Source organism: Phyllobates terribilis, unplaced genomic scaffold (assembly GCF_046119375.1).
Source record: "Phyllobates terribilis strain yellow unplaced genomic scaffold, ASM4611937v1 Scaffold_7__3_contigs__length_470593459, whole genome shotgun sequence".
Taxonomy (NCBI): Eukaryota; Metazoa; Chordata; class Amphibia; order Anura; family Dendrobatidae; genus Phyllobates; species Phyllobates terribilis.
This window is the reverse complement of record NW_027362767.1, coordinates 238,605,228-238,617,604: the sequence shown is the minus strand read 5'-3', so window position 1 is coordinate 238,617,604 and position 12,377 is coordinate 238,605,228. Positions and strand designations below refer to the sequence as shown.

Sequence of the window (12,377 nt, the reverse complement as noted above, 5' to 3'; positions counted from 1 at the left end):
AAAATGTCACGTGCCTGAAAATGGTACCAAGAAAATCGTCAACTTGTCCTGCAAAAAACAAGCCGTCACATGACTGTCTGCCAAAATATGGAAAAATGATTCCAAAAAGTAATCTTTGCAAAAAAAGCGTCTTTTAGTGTGTGACAGCTGTCAATCATAAAAACCTGATCTGAATCTGGTATCGCTGTAATCGCACCGACCCGAAGAATAAAGTCGTCTAATCACTTATACCGCACAAGGAACGGCAGTATAAGTGACTGCTGCTGTGTCAAATTCTGTTGTACCTCTGGGTTCAAAATGTTCACTATACCCCTTAATAAAATCCTGGAGGGGTCTAGTTTCCAAAATGGGGTCACTTGTGGGGGGGGTTTCCACTGTTTAGGCACATCAGGAGCTCCCCAAACGCGACATGGCGTCCGCTAATCATTCAAGCAAATTTTACATTCAAAAAGTCAAATGGCGCTCCTTCCCTTCCGAACCCTGCCGTGCACCCAAACAGTGTTTTTCCCCACATATGGGGTATCTGCGTGCTCAGGAGGAATTGCACAACAAATTTTGGGGTCCATTTTCTCCTGTTACCCCTGCGAAAATAAAAAAAATTGGGGTCTAAAGTAACATTTTTGTGAAAAAGTTAAATGTTAATTTTTTTCTTCCACATTCCAAAAATTCCTGTGAAGCACTTGAAGGGTTAATAAAGTTCTTGAATGTGGTTTTGAGCACCTTGAGGGGTGCAGTTTTTAGAATGGTGTCACTTTTGGGTATTTTATGTCATAAAGGCCCCTCAAAGTCACTTCAAATGTGATGTGGTCCCTAAAAAACAATGGTTTTGTAAATTTTGTTGGAAAAATGAGAAATCGCTGGTCAACTTTTAACCCTTATAGCTCCATAACAAGAAAAAATTTTGGTTCCAAAATTGTTCTGTTGTGAAGTAGACATGTGGGAAATGTTATTTATGAACTATTTTGTGTGACATATCTCTCTGATTTAAGGGCATGAAAATTCAAAATTTGAAAATTGCAAAATTTTCAAAAATTTTCACCAAATTTGCGTTTTTTTAAAAAATAAACGCAAGTGATATCGAAGAAATTTTACCACAATCATGAAGTACAATATGTCACGAAAAAACAATCTCAGAATCAGGGGGATCCGTTGAAGCGTTCCAGAGTAATTACCTCATAAAGTGACAGTGGTCAGAATTGTAAAAATTGGCCCGGTCATTAATGTGCAAACCACCCTGGGGGGTAAAGGGGTTAATCATTTCACATTCGATTTAAGGTTGTATTCACACTGGCCAGTAAGGCTGCACAACCCAAACTAACACCGCCCAACTTTGAAGTTCATGTACCACTTGACCGGTGAAAGCCATGTATAATTCCTCCATTTGCGGCTTCATCCTAGACATTTGCACTTAAATCCACTATGAGATGTTTTTTAGGTGCGTTCTCTGAGTCTCCTGAAAACGGCCCCATGCTCAGGATGATCAGCAGAGCTGAGCGTTCATGTGTTTTTAACGGGCACAAGGGAAATAGTTGCTGCCAGATCTCTCAGACTGCGGCTTATCTGCCCTGAAAGTAAAGTTTCATATTTAAATTTCAACTGCCAGATCCTTCTCATCCGCTGAGATCTGTTGGTGGAGAGTCCCCGGCCCTGCCGCATCAGATCGGGTGAGCTAAATCCGTGCAATTGTCTGACTTTTAGCTAATGTATATAGGGACTAAATGAGTGGCGCGGGTCTGGTAGTGTTTTTATTTTTTTATTTTTGGTATGTTTTTTTTTTTTTTAATCTTTGAAGCATCCTGGGTTAATTGAGAGAGTTTAGAAGTAGTGCACTTATGTCATCAATATCTGGTGAGTCAGGTACTGACCAATATTGCATTGTAGTTTCCTGTAAACTTTTTTTTTTTTTTTTTTTTATTTTATTTTTACGTTTCATCTGTATTTGAGAACAAATTTAAGTCGTATTCTAATAGTGTCCACACTGGTTGTAACACAGTTATCCTGGAAACAGATAAGCAATTGCTTAAAGGGAAGCAGTCAGGATAATTTTATTGCTGAAACTAGTGGTATATCTGTATAAGTCCCTGAATAACAATAAAAACGATACTTCTTTTGTAGTAATCTGATGAGCCAGTGCTGAGAAATCAAGCTTTGAAGCTGCATGCAAATTAGCCAGGAAGAGCACTCAAAGGTAACTGACACACCCCCAATGCACTTCCAGGCTAATTTGCATGTGACTTCAAAGCTTGATATCTCAGCGCTGGCACATCCGATTACTACAAGGCTGGTATCGTTTTTATTGTTATACTAAAGCCTATACAGCCGTACCACTAGGTTCAATAGTAAAATCATCCTCATAGTATTAGTCCAGCAAAAACATGAGTGATAATGTATCAATGGAATACCTCTTTTACAATTTTATATAAAAGGACAAATAAATGACTTTTAGGGTGAACTCTCTACTTTGCCCCTTTAGTCACAGAGCAGCGTACAATTGTGCATGTTAATAAATATTTATTGAAAACGTAAATCCTTAATATACAAGGGCAAAGTCCTATTTACATGATGGCAAAGAAAAACTTCCAAAATACGCGTATATGCTAAAAGATGGGTCACAGACTCATCACAGAAAACTCCGGGCGAATAGCGCCTACTGCAGGAATGAAGGGTAGGTACATGATACCTAATTTTATAAATTACAAATAGAGTATCCCTATGTCAAGGGTCACTTTAGACAAAACATTGCATCATTTTTGCTTAGAGTGCCCCTTTAACTTTGCACTTGAGGGATCAGAGTTGATGTGTTTAGTGAATCGCTGGCGTCACAGCTGCTAACCGCTATGGTTAGAAGGCCGTGGCGACTTTGCTAGTCTGTGCTGAAATTTCAGGATTGTAACTTTGTTCTCGCTGCCCCCTGGAATGTTTGGGTGGTGATAAAGTTGCACTTCGGTATATCAGATCTGGCTCGTACTCTCTGGGCAGTGCTTGGTGGTGGACGTGGTAATAAGAATCCTTTACGTTGTAATGGTGGGGCTGCCCGTGGTAGACTCGTGGATTATAGGTGCTGTAGTAAGGGGCTGCCATGCTGTAAGACATGCCGTATTCCTTCTGATATTGGATCGTATAGTGCCCGTTGTATAGAGACCTGTTGCTGCAGTGAATGATTTCACTTTCAGCGCTGTTGCTTTCCATTGACTTCTCCTTACACAGAGATCCTGGAAAATAAAACCATTTTTTTTCGATTTAGTATTTGTAATGGCAAATATCGTTTATTCAGACTGGAAAAAAAATATTTTCAAAAAGTAGGTTTTGTGTGGACAATCCCTTTTATTTTGTAAGTCCTCTGGCAGCGACACTATCAGTAACCCCACACTCTATTAGCCCATTAAACGTTCAAGGGCCTCCATTGATTTTAGTCCTCCAGAACGAGTCCCACATTCATCCATGCTTGCCAATACTCTTTGCTCTGGTTAATAATGGGGAGTCCCAAATAGGAGTACTCCCCTATTGCCTCAATTTGACAAGTATTAGAGGCCAAGACCATCAGTTTCAATGAAAACCATCGACCATCATGTAGCCATGTTCTCATTCTGTGGATTATATCTTTGTTAAATGTGTTGTATGATTATTATTATTATTTTTTTTTTTTCGTAAACTCTTGTCCATAGATTGTGCCTGGTACTGCATAGCAGTCAGGGGTTATGTCTAATACTCTAGCTAAGCCCTATAAAAGTGAATAAGGCTGAGCTGCAATACCAGCTACCACCTGCGGACAAGGGAGGCGCTATTTCTAGTAACATATACAACCCCTTTAAATATATCTTATGGAAATATTATGATAACAGTTTCTAAGCATCACTTATAAGAGCCGTTTAAATTGTGTAATATATATATATATATATATATATATATATATATATATATATATATATATGCAGCTATCCATTAAAAGAGAGTGATAGGTGAAAAAAAATCCTGATGCCATACCATTTTGTTCCTGGGGGGGCAGTCCACTCCCCTTCCTAACACCCTCCCCGCTGGTGTCAGAGGAGCTGTCATTGAAGTCACTGTCGCCTTTCTTTCCGGTGTCCGGCTGTGAGCTCCTAGAAGATCATGGTGACATCTGGTGAGCTTAGTTTTTTGTGTTTTTTTTTTAGAAGGTTTTATAAAGGGTTTGTTAGGTCCTCTACTGACCATGTGCACACACTGTACGTACGAGGTGCGTGCATGAGAATATGCCGACATAGGGCTTGTTCACACTTTGCGTTTTTTTTCTTCTAGAAAAATGTAGCGTTTGACCATATCGGCAAAATAAATGGAGTTTTGAAAATCCTGTTCACACAGTACATTTTTTTCGGGAGTTTTTTCAAACCGCAGCTTGTCAATTCTTTCAATTGAATGGGTAATAAAAAAAATAAAAAAAACGCAAGAAAAAACACACATCAAAAACACAATTTACTAAGTGTTTTTTCCTGCCAACACTTTTGCGTTTTTCATGCGAGGAACAAATAAATGCTGTAAAAAAGCACTGTGTGAACACACCCATATACATACATTGATACTCTCTTCAGAAATACTCGCATCAGTCCCAGGATATTTCCAAGGAATACATACGGTAATAAGTACAATGGCAAAAAAAAACCTGGTGGTACCTCACACCCTCTGACAATCTGTCCTGCTGCCAATCAGATGTGCACGACGGAGCCGAAACTGAACTCTGTAAAATAAATGCAAAATATTAAAGTACGGATATAAACTAACTTTATTGTTTAATGTTTAATGTTCCTAAATTATTTTAAAAACTAAAAATACCCAGAATTTTTTTTTAATTGGGCCCCAATCACCAGGAGTGAAATATGTTTTAAAATAGGTTTTTGCTTAGAAATCTATCATTCTATGTCTACAACTCTAATGCAGACCTCTGCATTACCATGGTAACAGACTACAATGTTATCAGTGTAGTCTGATTCTACAGTTACTCTCTTCCATCTAGCCTTTAATTCTTCCTAACCTTTTGAAAGTTTATTAACATAAAGTAGGGGCAGACGGTAAGATGGTATGACTGCAGGAAGAGTCTATTTAGGGTTTGTTTCTATTGTTTTACATGTTACCATGGAGTCACATAATTCTGCATAGGAGCTGGAGACAAAAAAAATAAGAACCATAAAGGGGTTGGGGTTCAAGTTTCTATGTGACTGCTTCTAAATCCTCACAGTGCGTGCTGTCAGGATTCCTGGTGCCGCCGCAAGTATGCATGCGTGCGGTCACATGTCGACTAGACGTGGCGGCCTCTCTCAATACAAGCAAGGCTGGACACGTCTAGTCGGAATGTTGCGGGAAGTATGCAAATCACATACTTGACTGCCAGCAAAGGAGAATCCTGACAGCCAGAGTGACTGCAGACTTGAGCCCAAAGCCTGGACCACACTTTTAAAGAAACTGTGTTTCAATGGTAAAAAGGATAAAAAAAAAAAGCACATTTGTTAGGAGACAATCTACTATGTGACTACAAAACAATTAGTTTTAAGGAAGCCAGATAAAATATTACTTACAGTTGAAGAGGAGTGGAGTTCTCCACATTGCTCTCGGGTGGAGGACACGCTGAGGTTCTCAGTCTCAGTACTGAGGGACAGCTGGCAGGAGTCAGGAGAAGATGAAGCACATTCTTTAGCCTGGGTAGTGGTGGTGAGTAGTTGTTCTTTGGTCTCTACAGCGCCCCCTGCGGATCGTTGCTTAGACCGATCAGATCTTCGTTTGCAGGAACAGGCAACAAACAAAATTGCAACCAGGAGTAAAGTGCAACCTCCTGATAACACTGCAATAAAGATTATAGACAAGTCTAGTTGATGCTGTTCCTCCTCAGATGACTCCATGATGACTATGTGCATGTTTGATGGAGAAGCATCGGTGAGCGTGAATCTAATGGTTGCATTGGAGGACAAGGATGGTCTACCATTGTCAAATACAGCCACCACTATGCTCAAGTCCTTATCCGGTCCTGGGTTGATTCTTCTATGTAGGTAGACCTCCCCGGTGTCTCTATTCATAGTAAAAAGCTTATGTTTATCTTGCTGTAGAGTGTAGGATAATTGAGAGTTTACCCCATCATCTGCATCAGTGGCTTTCATCTGAAATACTAAGTAATTTTGAGGCGCTTTGACCGGCAGTAGGATCTCCACTGCTCCATGGTCCAGTAGAGGGAAAGTTATCATCGGATGGTTGTCGTTTTGATCAATTATCTTAATCTTCATTTGACTGTGGGTCGAATGCTTGGGAATGCCATGATCATAGGCAACAATATTAAGGTTGAGTTCCTTAAGTTTCTCATAGTCTAATGACCGTACAGCCCGTAGTACCCCTGAGTCAACGTCAATGACAACAAAAGTAGATAAGGACTGTCCCATTATCTTCGTATCCACCAGTCTGTAAGATACTTTGCCATTGTGGCCAACATCAAGGTCTTTAGCCGATACTGTGGTGATATAAGCTCCTGGGGCATTATTTTCTGCAATGGACACTTCATTCATTGGTTTAGTGAAGGAAGGGGCATTGTCATTCTCATCGGTCAGCCTGATCGTATACTTTTTGATCGTCTTCAAAGAAGGGACGCCCATATCTTCAACCACCAGTGTGAGGTTGTATTCAGCTATGGTCTCCCGGTCTAGAAGTGAGGTGGTAACTATCATGAAGCTTTCCTCATTGGCTTGCTGCAGCTTAAAGTGATCTTGTCCATAAAGGATTATGTGGACTCTGCCATTCAGACCCGAGTCTCTGTCTGAGGTGCTGATCAATGCGATATAACTCTCTTTAGCAGCTGCCTCAGTGACATAAGCCACACCATGGCTGAAGAAAGTCAAGGGAGTGAAAGTAATAGCTGGAGCGTTATCATTGACATCTACAACGTTCACAGTAATTTTACAAGATGCTGTTAATGGGTTAGGTCCAAGGTCCTGGGCCTGGACATCAAATTCATAGGAATGCTTAGTTTCAAAGTCAACTTCACCCTCCAAAGTGACACTACCTGATTTTGGATCAATTTTAAAGAGTTCACGTACCTCTTGAGACACTTGTGTGGTGAAACCATACACAATATCTCCATTGGCTCCTTCGTCTGGGTCAATAGCACTTAAATCAGCTATAAGATGTCCTACAGGAGCGTTCTCCAACAAGTCTACAGTGACCGAGGTCTCCAGGAAGGTTGGACTGTTGTCATTGAAGTCCAAGACACGGACAATAACAGTTGTACTGCCAGAAAGTGAAGGTGTTCCTCCATCACTAGCCTCCAGCTCCAGCCTGTGTAAAGATTGCCTTTCTCTATCAAGTTCCTTCATCAGAATTAAGTCTGCATATTTAAGGCCATCCGCCCTGGTCTGTACATCAAGGCCAAAGTGGCTGTTACCAGAGATTAAATAGTCCTGAATAGAATTTAGACCTATGTCTTCATCCACCGCCATCTGCAGTGGGATTCTGGTACCCACCGGAGCTGCTTCTGAAACGTCAACATGCATTTCGGGACTGGGAAAATGGGGGGTATTATCATTAATGTCTCTCACCTCTACTTTCACAGTAATCAGTTTGTATGCGTCCTTCGAAAAACTGAAGAGGTCCAGAGCAAGGACACAATTTGGGGACCTTCTGCAGATTTGCTCCCGGTCTATTCTTTCTTGGATGCTTAGCCGTCCATCGCTCTCATGAACATGGATAAAGGAGCTGTTAGGCTGCTTCATGAGACGGAAATTGGTGGCAGGACCTTCAGTGGAGTTGAACATGGGATGATGTTGCAGAACAGCAATAACGGTTCCTGGAGCTTCTTCTTCATAAGTGTAGAAATGGAAGGTCTCACCAAGGCATAGCATTAAGTAAAGGCCCAGTAGCAAAACTGGGGTAATAACTGAAGCAGTCATCATTTTCAGTCTCTGGACTTTAGTTATAAATCTTGATGTTTGTCCTGCAGAAGAAAAGTGCACCATCCAAGAAGCTGACTCAATTGTGAGATGGCCCAGAGGACTTCTTCTAAGGAGGAATCAGGGTAACTGCAGGTCTGATCCTCCCACCTCTTTGGTTAGGAGCTCATGACTATGCAAATTTGTCTCACATCTCAATCCTCTTTCTATGTGTCTTTAGGACAAATGGTCATTGAGGTGGACAAATGAAGTTGCCATTAGCTGTGGTCTCAGCTGGGGTCCAGCTAATATACTGTAGACTGTGGAGTGTAAGTCAAATACACACAGTAAACTTTTACACAGGAAACCCAATTAACTCCAAATTAGAGAAGAGAAAGAGTTGATTAGACTAAATTAGTTGTTTTCAGATGGAAAAGTAGCCAGTAATGTGATGGGATTAGTCTTTTGATAAAAATAAAAACTCTGCAAATTTTAAAAACGTAATTTTAATAGGGAAATGCAAAGAGAACCCTAACTAAATTATAAATGATCGGAATTTTTACATCATGGAGTTTGTTTGTTTTTTCGTTAAGGGAAATTGGAAAGCCAGACCTTTTAGTTTTAGGTTTTAAATGAGTTTCTAAACTAATTTTTAATTACCCGTTTAAGGAATTTTTAATTAATGGGCGGTGGGTGTACCTCATTTGGGACCCTCATCTATTAGCCAGAATAAAGAGCAACCATAAAGAACATCTCTCGTTCTGGAAGACCCATGATGTCTATTGATTTCATCTGTGTAATACTTCTTTTCACCTGCAGTGGCGCTGTAGTAGAATCAAATGTTCCCCCACAGATTACAACTGATCACTGGGGATCCTAGCAGTGGGAAAAATCTGTAATAAGGGATTTTTCTAACAAATAGGGATATTTTAAAGTGGACACCCCCTTTAATAGGCGATTGAATTTCTGTTTGCTTATTTGGATGGGAAAGTAGTAATATTTTGAATCTACATAGATTTGGGCGGCACGGTGGCTCAGTGGTTAGCACTGTATGGTGGCTCAGTGGTTAGCACTGTATGGTGGCTCAGTGGTTAGCACTGCATGGTGGCTCAGTGGTTAGCACTGCATGGTGGCTCAGTGGTTAGCACTGTATGGTGGCTCAGTGGTTAGCACTGTATGGTGGCTCAGTGGTTAGCACTGCAGCCTTGCAGCACTGGGGTCCTGGGTTCAAATCCCACCAAGGACAACATCTGCAAGGAGTATGTATGTTCTCCCCGTGTTTGCGTGGGTTTCCTCCGGATTCTCCCGTTTCCTCCCACACTCCAAAGACATCCTGATAGGGAATCTAGATTGTGAGCCCCGATGGGGACAGCGACGATAATGTATGTAAAGCGCTGCAGAATATGTTAGCGCTATATTAAAAAAAATAATAAATTTCAAATAATTCTTTAACCCTCTAATGCAACTAAGTAAAAATTAGCTGAGTAGATGTTCCTATATGTTGCCCACACTATATATAGTTTATCAGAAATACATTTTCTTAAAGGTAACTTGGCAGCTGATACATGCTGTCTGATCTGGCTGAAATAATATCTCCAGTGTCTGATACATGCTGCCGGTGGATCGAGCACCATGTATAAGGTTTTGGATGGAGGTGAAAAACGTTCATAAATTGAATGTATTTAGTCTGCCGTTATACCTGAGGCTTTATTGCTACGCCTAGGTTTACATAATGACCTAAAATTTTGAGCTGAACATTTCTACATATTCTAAGCAAAATGTGATTTTCCTAAGTTTAACCCAGTGTGATACTTTAAAGAGGACCTGTCACTTGCCATAAATATGTAATAAAGCAGGTGTAAATGCTGCTGTTCTCCTGAATCTGGAGATGTTTCTCTTTTGTTCCTGTTCCTCTCCGTTCCTGAGATATGGCCCTCTCTTCCCTGTATTTAAACCTAGTCTTGTTGGCCAAGGGGGCAAGGTCTCCAAGAACACGCCCACAAATAAGAGTTGAAGATCACGCCCACTTGAATAACCCGGCTAGATTTACATACAGTAAAGAAACTGCCATATCTCAGGAACGGAGAGGCGCAGGAACACTTGAAAAATATCACCGGATTCAGGAGAACAGCGGCATTTACACCATATAAAAAAATATTGCAGGTAATTTAACTCTTTAATTGTCCTATTGTTACGCTCACGCCCGGACTGACTGGCGTGAGGGCGGTTAGTGGTCCCACTGGGCCACGAACCGAGGAGTGCCTGGAGGGGCGTGACTAGGGGCCTCGCCAAATCCGACCACGAACACACGGCGGCTCAATCGACTCTGTGGCGCCCCTGAGGGTTCGACCGCCACAGGGATGTTGCACTTCTCTAATGGAGTGTAGTGTTCCTCCTCTGAGGTAAGAACAGTGCGATGGTCAGGACCCTTCCTTCACATCCAACACCACACTTCTCCCACCAGAGGGGGCTAGAATGCACTAGGTGCTGCCCTCCTTGTTACCGGGAGACTGGGGAACCAAGAGCTAGGGGAACCATTTAGTGGGTGAGGGTGGAGGACTCACATTTTAGTGACACTTTAAATTTCATATTTAATAGAAAAGCCATTTTGGTTCTTGGTCTGTTGTACTGTGATCTCTCCCTCCCTGAGCGTCGATCCTGTGTGGGCCTGAAGAGGATGGAGACACAGCCCTCGTACCTTGGCCTTGGGTCGAGGGGCAGGTTGCAGACAATGAATGTCTCAACCCGGTCAAGGACCATGACCAAGAAGGCCCGGAGCTCAGGAATGTAGCTCCACAGTAAATGGATCCCAGGGAGGATGCAGACGGAGTGGTGTACGCCACCTGTCCTCGCCAACCTGATATACTCAGAGGGAGTCCGGCTGCAAGAGGGGTACAGGCCCCCGACACTCGACCTTGGTACTCCATGTCCTGGTCGGGAAAGCCCGGTAGGCCCTGAGGATCCCACCGGGTAACGGAAGGAGCGGAGCTGCCACCCATACCCTTTTTCTGAGAGGAGTTCAGAGGGAGACCTGGCCTATCTACACACACACAGGAAAGTACCCGGTCTGCAGTCTAGGAACACTCTGGTGCGGGGTCCTGATTGAACGCTGGACTTACTCGGAGGTTGTCGGACCCTCGTCTCTGGTGACCGCAGAACTCCGCGAGGTGCAGGGAGAAGCCTTGCAGCTGTACTCTACAATGTGAGTAAAAACCCTGGAAGTTAACCCCTATGGCCTCCGGACTCTTTATTCTGCATTACGCCGCACTACGTAGCACCAGACCTCCTAGACTACTACCCCCGTCATCCTGTCCTTCTGCCCCGAGGCCCTGCTCCACCTGTGGGGAGTAGTAACAACTTGGGCTGCCATAACACCATGCCTCGGCGGACTGCAGCAGCGCTGGTAGTCCTCACCAGGTGCCACAGGTGGCGTAGTCGAGATCAGCCACTCAACCCGTATAAGCCCGTACCATCCTTTTTAATGTGACGGCCCTGGGCACGGAGCGGGTCCGGGCCACGGCTGCACCCCATCTCTCCATCACTGGACCCGATTCCGAGTCTCCCATCTCCCAGGGTAGGGCTTTCCAGCGTCTCACAACCTGGCGTCACAAATCTGGCGTAGTCGGCAGGATCGCGTGCCCGCAGCAAAGGAAGGAATTACCCATTGCTACCGGGTACTGTGTGCCTTACACCTTGGACTGTCTTTTTTCACTTAAAATGATGCCCGCCCAAGAAGAACAGGCGCTATAATGCTGTGGAAAGATGGCCTTCTGACACCTCCCATCGTGGGCTGGGCTCCTGCTTGGCGCCAAAAGAATGGACCGCCCCTTCCATCAGAGACTGTCCGCGAGGTAATGCCCATCAAACCGGATGGGCTGAACCAGGGCGGGCCTGTCAGCATGTTGCCCAGGAACCGCCCCGAAAGAGGAGGAAGAAGAAAATCAACAAGGTGCGGCCATTGCAGTCGGAGGTTGGCAATCTTCGGGAGCAGACATGGACGCTTCTGGAGCGCAACCTACGGAGCCTTCCGAACCCTGTCCAGGTCCTTCCCGCGGCAGGGAGCGAGGCGGCAAGATCCTAACAGCGGGAGATTTAGAGTTTCTCCACCAGGAAGCCCCGGGTCTTGTGCGGAGACAGAAAGAGGCCCAGGAGGCGGCGTCTGCTGCGTGGCGGGAAGAAATGCTGCTGCGCATCCGGGCCCGCCGCCAAGGAGCTGAAGCTCAGGGAGACGCGGTAACAGAGGTCGTGAGCGGTACAGAGGCGGGGGAGTGTGCTACCCCTGCCCCGACTGCTGAGCCTACCGTACTCATACTGGACCTCATGACTGAGTATCTCCTGCCCGGCGCGGTCACCTGGCAGCAGGTCTTTGCCCCGGAGCTGCAAGCGTCAGCTATAGGTGGGGACCTGCACTGCCGCCCAACTCCCGAATCGGAAGCGCCTGAGGCTGCTGGGGTATCCACCGACCCCAACCCGGACTGGTCCACGCTTGCAGAGGAC

General features: G+C 44.0%; 1 protein-coding gene across 1 annotated transcript; it reads right to left on the bottom strand.

The window, feature by feature from the left end:
• Positions 1-2,841: 2,841 nt before the first annotated feature.
• On the bottom strand, positions 2,842-7,901 carry LOC141155474 (protocadherin-8-like). Its single transcript, XM_073642340.1, has 4 exons — positions 5,550-7,901; positions 4,650-4,714; positions 3,985-4,100; positions 2,842-3,212 (listed from the first exon to the last, which is right to left on the bottom strand). The coding sequence occupies exons 1-4, from the start codon at positions 7,899-7,901 to the stop codon at positions 2,842-2,844; spliced, it is 2,904 nt and encodes a 967-aa protein (XP_073498441.1).
• Between the last annotated feature and the right edge of the window lie 4,476 nt (positions 7,902-12,377).

Bases quoted from the DNA above. Each gene is read 5' to 3' on its own strand.
- LOC141155474 (XM_073642340.1), bottom strand. From the start codon at position 7,901: ATGACTGCTTCAGTTATTACCCCAGTTTTGCTACTGGGCCTTTACTTA. The intron at 4,101-4,649 runs GTACCACCAGGT...ATGATCTTCTAG, and splicing joins AGATTGTCAGAGGGTGTGAG to GAGCTCACAGCCGGACACCG. The intron at 3,213-3,984 runs GTATGGCATCAG...TTTATTTTCCAG, and splicing joins GCCCCCCCAGGAACAAAATG to GATCTCTGTGTAAGGAGAAG.